The following is a 9,119-nucleotide window of genomic DNA, read 5'->3' on the forward strand; positions in this document are numbered from 1 at the left end:
AACATCTTTGTTTATATGTGGTGCTGAGGATCGAACCCCGGCCGCACACATGACAGGCGATCGCACTACCGCTTGAGCCACATCCCCAGCCCTCTCACAGTTTCTTAATCCATTCATCTATTGAAGAACATCTAGATTGCTTCCACAGTTTAGTTATTGTGAATTGAGCTGCTATAAACATTGATATGGCTGCATTACTATAGTATGCTGATTTTAAGTCCTTTGGGTATAGACTGAGAAGTGACAAAGCTGGGTCAAATGGTGGTTCCATTCCAAGTTTTCTAAGAAATCACCATACTGCTTCCCAGATTGGTTGCACCAGTTTACAGTCCCACCAGCAATTAATAAGTTTACCTTTTTTCCCAATGTTGAACATTTTTTCATTTATTTGTTGATCAAATGTATATCTTCTTCTGAGAAGTGCCTTCAGCTCCTTAGCCCATTTATTGATTGGGTTGTTTATTTATTTTATTTATTTTTTTTTTTTTGGTGTTAAGTTTTTTGAGTTCTTCGTATATCCTGGTGTTAGGGCTCTATCTGATGTGCATGTGGCAAAATTTTACTCCTAAAAGGTAAGCTCTCTCTTAACTACATTGGTTGTTTCTTTTGCTGAAAAGCAGCTTTTTAGTTTGAGTCCATCTCATTTATTAATTCTTGATTTTATTTCTTGCGCTTTAGAAGTCTTGTTAAGGAAGTTGGGGCCTAATCTGATGTGATGAAGATTTAGGCTGCCTTTTCCTCTATTAGGCACAGGGTCTCTGGTCTAATTCCTAGGTCCTTGATCCACTTTGAGATTTGGGTTTTGTGCATGGTGAGAGATAAGGGTTTATTTTCATTTTGCTGCATATGGATTTCCAGTTCTCCCAGCACCATTTGTTGAAGAGGCTATCTTTTCTCAGGATGTATTTTTGAATTGGCATTATTTGACTCATTTGTTTTGCCAAATGATACAAGAACTAGAAAATATAAATACTTAGGTTAGAAGATTTTTTGGACTGAGAGTATACTAGCCTCATATATTGTAACCTTGAGCCAGAGAAAATCACCAAAAATATACACAATCACTTATATATAACATCTAGTGCCTATAAGGTTATGCCTTGCCACTTCCCGCCCCCCTTGGTACTGGGGATTCCAGAAGCGCTGAATCACATCCCCAGCCTGTTTTATTTTTTATTTTCAGTCAGGGTTTCACTTAGTTGCTTAGAGCCTTGCTAATTTGCAGAGACTGGCCTCAAATTTCGATGCCTCCCAAGTCACTGAGGTTATAAGTGTGCATCACCACACCCATCTTTAATACTCCTCTTAAAAGTTTGCATCTGAAAAAATAAAAATAGTGATGGCCAAACCAGGAAAACATTTTAAAAGTTTCCATTTGTCTATATTCTCTTTTTTCCTTTAAATTGCTTTTTTCTTTGTTCTGGTTCGTTTTTTAAGAGTAAATGCCTTCTTGAATTTCTGGTGATATTTCACTATCTTCTCATTTTTAAAAGCAGGACTGGAACAGTAGCTCAGCTATAGAACACTTGCCTAGTATGTATAAGGCCTGGATTTAAAAAAAAAAAAAAAAAAGCAGATCTTCTGTGCTTATGATTGAAGCTTATGCACCATGATTTTCACTTTAGGGGGATCCACATGTGTCATTTCCTTCAGGGACCTCTGATATATGTTCTTCTAGGTTTTTTGGGTAATCATATTCAGTTGGTAAATTGTAAATTTTTCGATGTTGATTTTCTGTCCCTTTCTTGGAATTTCTAGGTGCGTGCTGTCTTTGGATTCTTATATTGTACATAAAAACATCTCCTGTAGGTCTCTGTGCCTTCTTTTAAACATCTTTTGGACTCTGCATATTCATTTCAACTTTCATGGCACTTAGCAGTTTGGGAAACTTGCTAAAAAACTAAACAAGAAAGTAGAAGCAAATACGTGATCCACGGAGTACAAAATTGGAGTCATTTTCAGAGCCTTATTTTTCCTTAATTATATTTGATCAGAAATTGGATGAACCTTCGAGATGCTGAGACAGGGAAAATACTCTGGCAAGGAACAGAAGACCTGTCTGTCCCTGGCGTGGAGCATGAAGGTACTTTCTAATACCTGTGTTCACAGGGCTGTTGTCAATACCAGAACCAGCCCTGGGCATCAGGAAGCTAATTAAATGCATACCTAATAAGTGTGTGAGCCCTGATAGCATAACATGCAAATCCACATGTTGCTGGCATTTTTTTTCCTTTCTTTATATTTTTTTTTCTACTTCCCATTTTGTGTTGAAGTTTTAGCATTAGAATAAACCTAAAGATATGAATTAAGATCTCAACTTTTTTCCAAAAGAAAATTAGCATTTTTTTATCTCCCTGAAGTAAAAGAGAAAGCAGAGTTAAAATTGAGAGTAGAGGGGCTGTGGCTGTGGCTCAGAAGTATAGCATTCGCCTAGCATGTGCGAAGTGCTAGGTTCAATCCTCAGCACCACATAAAAAATAAAATAAATAAAATAAAGGTATTGTGTCCAACTGCAACTAAAAAAAAAAAAAAAAATTGAGATTAGAGTCAGGCACAGTGGCATACACCTATAATCCCAGCTACTCAAGAGGATGAGACAGGAGCATCGCAAGGTGGAGGCCAGCCTCAACAATTTAGTAAGACCCTCCCTTAAAAAGGGCTAGGGATGTATCTTAGTGCTAAAGCTCTTGTTTAGTATGCATAAGGCTGGGTTCAATCCCAGTTATACAACAACAACAACAAAGTACTAAAAGAATAAAAAGAGGGCACCCATGCAGCCCTGTGCCTGGTGAAGGCAGCTACACAAGGCCCTTAGAGGCACCAAATCTGGTATTCCTTGAAGATCTTTCAGGTACAGTGGGTGCATTCGAGTTCTCTCCCTTCAACTGAAGTTTCATGCAGTTACAGGGGCATTATCTGGATTTAATATATATAACAAGTTTCTTAAATCAGCAGTAACAAGTTCCCAGAAACTTGAGGCATCATTGTCATATGGTTTTATGTAGAATGGATCCAACATTTCTATTTCTTTTATCAGCTCGTGTTCCCAAGAAAATCCTCAAGTGCAAGGCAGTGTCTCGAGAATTGAACTTTTCTTCAGCAGAGCAAATGGAAAAATTCCGTCTGGAACAAAAAGTTTACTTCAAAGGGCAATGTCTAGAAGGTATTCTGCTGCCTACATACCTGAAATCAGGGCTTAGATGGAATTGGGACAAAAAGCAAAGGAGTGTTTTGAAAACATTCATTTTTCAACTCGGCTTGTAGTAGGATTTTTACTCTCTTCAAGATCCGGGACCCCCAGTGAAAATAAACCTAAAACAAGTCTGGCTATGATAAGGGGCTTCAGGGTCCCTGACACTGAGAGTCTGGGCATTGGTGCCTGACTTAGCACTGATATGATATTGTGACATGGTCGTGGAAAAAGCAGCTGTGCTCAGGTCTAGTGCAGTGTTGTACATAATAGTGCCATAAGTAAGATTCAACTGCAAGGGCACCCTGCATTGAGTTCTCCCCATAAAGCCTAAGAGGGCATTAGGCACCTTAGCACTAAAGTTCTGAGTGAGAAAGTCTACCTCTGTTTTAGTTCACATCCAGTCTGCTTCTAAGAAAATGTTGCTTACCCTGTGTCCTGCTTATTGGTCCTCCTTTGCTAAGCCACAAGAAGCAAGCCTCTGGCACTACTCAGAGGACCAACTGAGGGGACTTCCTCATCCTTTCTTATGCCTTTAGGGTCTGGAAAGTTTCTGATCACTAACTTCAGTAGTTCTGGAGTAAAAAGAGGTCACCTCTAAAGGGAGGCAAAGAGCCTGGTAACTTTATATGGGGGCACTGCTCACCAGCTTTTCCTTCTTCCCTCAGAATGGTTCTTCGAATTTGGCTTTGTGATCCCTAACTCCACAAATACCTGGCAGTCCTTGATAGAGGCAGCACCTGAGTCCCAGATGATGCCAGCCAGCGTCCTAACGTGAGTGAGGTCCCAGGAAACTGCAAAGTGTATCTCAAAGCAGGCATTCCAGGCCCAGGGAGCCCCTGATCCTGGTCAAGGGGGCAAAGAACTAGATTGAGAAATAAGGGTAAAGGAGTATCCAGGGATGTCTTAATTTACAGGTTACTGACTTTTGTTCTATAAAAAAGATAGTGTGGCCAGGCGTGGTGGCGCATACCTGTAATCCCTGTGGCTTTAGAGACTGAGAGGAAGGTCACAAGTTCAAAGCCAGCCAGAGCAAAAGTGAGGCACTAAGCAACTCAAGTGAGACCCTGTCTCTAAATAAAATACAAAATTGGGCTGGGGATGTGGCTCAGTGGTTGCGTGCCCCTGAGTTCAATCCCTAGAACCCCCCAAAAAATAAATAAATAAATAAATAAGATAATGTGATAAGAGCAGAAAGAATAAAAAACTTTGGGTTGTGGCTCAGTGGTAGAGTGCTTGCCTAGCACATGTGAGGCCCTGGGTTCAATCTTCAGCACCACTAAAAATAAATAAAATAAAATAAAGGTGTTGTGTCCATCTAAAATGAAAAAAAAAATTTAAAGAATCAAAAACTTTTGATTAGACCATATTTTAAATTCCTGATTTGGAAGGCTGGAGATACAGCTCAGTTGGCAAAGTGCTTGCCTCGCATGCACAAGGGTTCAATCCCCAGCACCACAAAAAGAAAAAAAAAAATTCCTGATTCATACTAGGTGCGGCAGTACAACACACCTGTAATCCCAGCCATTTGGAAGGCTGAAACAAGAGAGTCACAAGTTCACAGCCATGTAGGCCACTTAGTGAGTCTGAAGGGCTGGGGGTGTAGCAAGTAGTAAAGCATTCCTGGGTATAATCCCAAGTACCCACCCACCCCCCCCACAAAAAGAAAAAAACCTCCTGATTCACCCTAACTTCCTGTCATCTTGGGTAATAATGTATGTTACTTCTCTGAGCCTTAGTCTTTCATCTCTAAACAAAGAATGAATAGTTCTTTCTCACAGAAGCATTGTGAAGATAAAATGAGATGAAGTGCAAGGGAACCGACATGTAATAGATACCAAATCTAGCGACCTCACTCCGTGTCCTAATTGCCATCCTTCTGGTATCTCTAGGCTTTATTTTATCACCTTAACAGAATCTGCCAGTCTCTAAGTCCTGACTTAGAGGATATGTTTGGTTACAGGTTTCCAGTGACTAGCTTCTGATTTAATAGCTATGCTTCTGCACAAAGAACAGTTCATTGTCCTTTACCCAAAAACACCATCAGTTACTGCCCACCTACCATTTTCTCTTGGGAAAATATATTAGTCTTTCAGATGTTTTATTTCTGCTGAAGGTATAGCTCAGTGGGAAGGAGCTTCCTAGCATATTCAAAGCCCTGGGTTTGATCCCCAGCACTGCTGGGGATGTTTTAGTAATAGTGACTTCTAAAGAGTTAGTCCTGCTGGATGCAGTAGTACATGCCTTCAATCCCAGCTACTTGGGAGGCTGAGGCAGGATTGCAAATTCAAGACCAGCCTGGGCAACTTAACAAAACCCTGTCTCAGAATAAAAATAAAAAGGACTGGAGATGTAGCTCAGTGTTAAATCACCCACGGGTTCAACCCCTAGTTCTATGGGGGAATAAAAAGACTACCACAGATAACTGTGTACTATCAGATCATCTCTTTCAACAGGTCCTTTATAAAAGCCACATTAAATATGTATATAGAGGTTATTTACTTTTGAGTTTTTAATAGACTTTTTTCTTTAATAGTTTTTTTATTACAATAGTACCTTTTTATGTTTTAATTTTTTTGTAGTTGTAGATGGACACAATACCTTTATTTTATTTGTTCATTTTTAAAAAAAAATATTTATGTTTTAGTTGTAGTTGGACACAATACATTTATTTTATTTGTTTATTTTTATGTGGTGCTAAGGATAGAGCCCAGGGCCTCACATGTGCTAGGCGAGCACTCTACCGCTGAGCTACAACCTCAGCCCTATTTGTTCATTTATAAGTGGTGCCAGGGATTGAACCCAGTGTCTCATGCGAGCTAGGCAAGCACTCTTCCACTGAGCCACAACCCCAGTCCCCTTTTTTGTTTGTGTATGGGGATGGCACCTAGGGCCTCACACATGTCAGGCAGAGGCTCTACCACTGAGCTACACCCTAGCCCAGTAGAGTTTTAGTACCTTATTTACCTTTTTTATAATTGATCACCAGTAGAAATGTATCTCCTGGTTATTAATTACCCTGAAAAAATACAAGGTAGAAGAGGAGGACATTGTTTTAAATTTGATTAATCTTTGTTTAACTTCTTGGCCAGATCTGGTTTCTTTCAGGTACTAAAGCCAGCCAATCTATGGAGTATGTGATGTCTTACTTTTTAGAGCCTCCCAAAATAGTAGTTAACTTTTGAGAGCCCCCCCCCCAAAAAAAAAAAAAAAAAAAAAAAACCAACAGTTGCCTTTCACTCAGCTTAAGTGATTTGGTAAGGTCACAGTCTCTCCTACTTTACCAACAAATGGGGGCACGGAGATAGCCACCCAGAAAAATAAAATCTCATCCTCACAATACAGGTACATGGTTTAAGGGTCTTTGACTATAAGCCACTGGAACAGACTCTGGCTAATAGAACAGAGTTGAAGGAGCCAGGGAGAAACCTGGACAGCTTAGAAGATGCAGGAGTAGGAATCTATGGATGGCTTCCTCCAGGAGCAACCAGAGGAAGGATCCTGCTCAGGGGAGAGATTGATTGATCTGAGTTACATCCCATGGTCACTCCTCTGCAAGGTACAGGAGGAGCCACTGGTTTGATACCTGGACTAGAGGAAGGACAGTTCCCCAAATGAGAAGCAGAGTGCTGCTACTCAAATTCAGGGCAAGCCAAACCTCAGCTATCCACTGCAGTAGGTATTATAGGAAAAGGTACCTCTCTCAAGGGCAGCTGCAGTCTGCAGGTGGCTGTTTGTAATCCTGCCTCCAGCTTGGTATCATGAGGTCCCTGGGCTCTGTAAGCAGCCTATGCGTAGAGCACTCTATGAAGGGTATAAGAGTACACCAAGACAAGCTCTCATGTCCCATTTTTAACTCAATGGAGACAAACTAGTCACATAAGTATCATGTGAGACTTCTAACCCGTGTGGACTAGTATTCTAATGCCCCACGGTAAGGCTTTGGCTGGTGCATGATCCCAGGGCCAGAGACCCCAGAAGGAAACCACCTAAGGAAGCCAAGTCTTGTGCCTTGTCATGCTCATGCTTTCTCTTGCCCTCCCATTTCTCCTTCCTCACAGTGGGAATGTTATCATAGAAACAAAGTTTTTTGACGACGATCTTCTCGTAAGCACATCCAGAGTGAGACTTTTCTACGTTTGAGAGAAGAATGAGTGTGCACTTCAAGAGTTTGGGTTTTGGAGAGGGAGGAGGAAACCGTTTACTTTTTTCCTCCACATGTTTGATTTATGACACTTCACCCCTGATTCCCTTGTCGCAGAGCCTGTCTGTGACCACCAGGGGACCAGCTCCGTGTAGGTAACCAGATGGCTTTTTTCTCCCAAGCTGCCATCTTCCACTGACCAGATTAAACTCCAACCCCAGACCAAGGTAGGGGACTTGTCTGGACTCCTTCCTGGTGCAAGCAGGGAACAAACCAATGCCAGGAACTGATATTGCGGTCACCCATCCCGCCTCCTCCTTGGACCCTGCAGGCTTCCTTTGCCCTTGGTTTTGGAAAAATTCATGTTCCTGACCCATGTTTAGTTTTTTCCTACCATTTCTATTTCATACATTCTCATACATTTAACTTGTAAAATAGACTGTGATATTATTACATAATGTAATTAAAACATGAATTAAAATATTCCTACAGTTTTAGCATGGCACTGCTTCCATCTCTCCTTTTTTCTGGAACATGATTTTGTACCACAGTGAGACAAAAGACATTTTATCAGTGATAGGATCTCAATTGTATTTTACTCCAGAGATTGACTGATCCGGTTCCGGAGAGCCTCAGTTGTTGCTTCCAAGGGTGTACATCAGAGACAAAACAACAAAATCATGGGGAAGCAGCTGGCTGGGGAGGCTGGGCCGCTGCAAGACCAGTAGAAGGAAGCTGGTGTGGGAGAGACACGATTTCATCAGCAGTGCTTTCAAGTTTGACAAGAGAGAACCAAAAAGCGTTCTCTTTTAGAAACTTACTTCTGAGCTGCTATCCCTGTCACTGTCCTTTATAAAATACCAGTGATTCAAAGTTTCTGGAGCCGGCACGGTGGCGCATGCCTGCAATCCCAATGACTTGGGAAGCTGAGGTACGATGATGACAAGTTCAAGACCAGGCTCAGCAACTTAGACACTGTCTCAAAATAAAATAAAAAGGGCTGGGGTGTAGCTCAGTGGTAAAGTGCCCCTGAGTTCAATCCCCAGCACTGGGGAAAAAAAAAAAAAAAAGTTTTCTATTACCAAAGAGGTAGGTCTGAGGCCATTACCTGGCTCTCTTTGCATCTGTGGGTGGCAAGGAAACTCAGCACTAGCACCATCTTTCAACGACAATTCTGTTCCTCATTAAATTAATCATTGTCTTCAAAAAGTTGTTCTTTAAATACCAAATATTGGGGAAAACAAGGTGAAAATGAGTTGAGGTTTCCTTTTGCTTTCTTTTTTTTTTCCAATACTTTTTAGTTGTAGATGGACACAATACCTTTATTTATTTATCTTTATGCAGTGCTAAGGATCGAACTCAGGGCCCCACACAAGCTAGGTGAGTGCTCTACCACTGAGCCACAACCCCAGCCCCTCTTTGTGCTTTCTTGAAATGCCATCTCTTTTCTCAGAGTGGGCTCATCACCTCCCCTTTTTCTGAACTGTATCTGTTTCCCAGAATTACCTCAGGAAACGCTCTCTGGAGACTAGACCCACTCTAGTGCAGAAAGAAGGCATTCCTAGAGAACACATCTCCACTCGCTCACCTGGCCAGAACCGTTAGACTGTGCTAGCTGCTCTGAGGAAAACAGAAGGAATTATAACCCAGTCATTCTTAAAAGCCTTGTATCTTGGGCTGAGGATGTGACTCAGTGGTTGAGCACTTGTCTGGCATGAGCAAGGCCCCATAACCTCTTTTAAAAAAGAGAGAGCATATGTATGAACCCCAGCATCTCTTGGGGGT

General features: G+C 41.4%; 1 protein-coding gene across 2 annotated transcripts in view; it reads left to right on the forward strand.

Annotated features, from left to right (window-relative positions):
- Window positions 1-7,836, forward strand: part of Pde6d (phosphodiesterase 6D) — a 52,417-nt gene extending 44,581 nt beyond the window's left edge. The window contains exons 2-5 of one of the 2 annotated variants that reach the window (XM_076865921.1): window positions 1,995-2,083; window positions 3,038-3,163; window positions 3,859-3,964; window positions 7,252-7,836. In XM_076865921.1, the coding sequence (XP_076722036.1) occupies window positions 1,995-2,083; window positions 3,038-3,163; window positions 3,859-3,964; window positions 7,252-7,333 (403 nt within the window). In that variant the 3' untranslated portion in view covers window positions 7,334-7,836. Of the gene's footprint in view, window positions 1-1,991; window positions 2,084-3,037; window positions 3,164-3,858; window positions 3,965-7,251 lie in introns of both variants that reach the window. The other variant, XM_076865922.2, reaches the window with a different exon arrangement.
- The last annotated feature ends 1,283 nt before the right edge of the window (window positions 7,837-9,119 follow it).

This window comes from Callospermophilus lateralis, chromosome 9 (genome assembly GCF_048772815.1).
Source record: "Callospermophilus lateralis isolate mCalLat2 chromosome 9, mCalLat2.hap1, whole genome shotgun sequence".
Taxonomy (NCBI): domain Eukaryota; kingdom Metazoa; phylum Chordata; class Mammalia; order Rodentia; family Sciuridae; genus Callospermophilus; species Callospermophilus lateralis.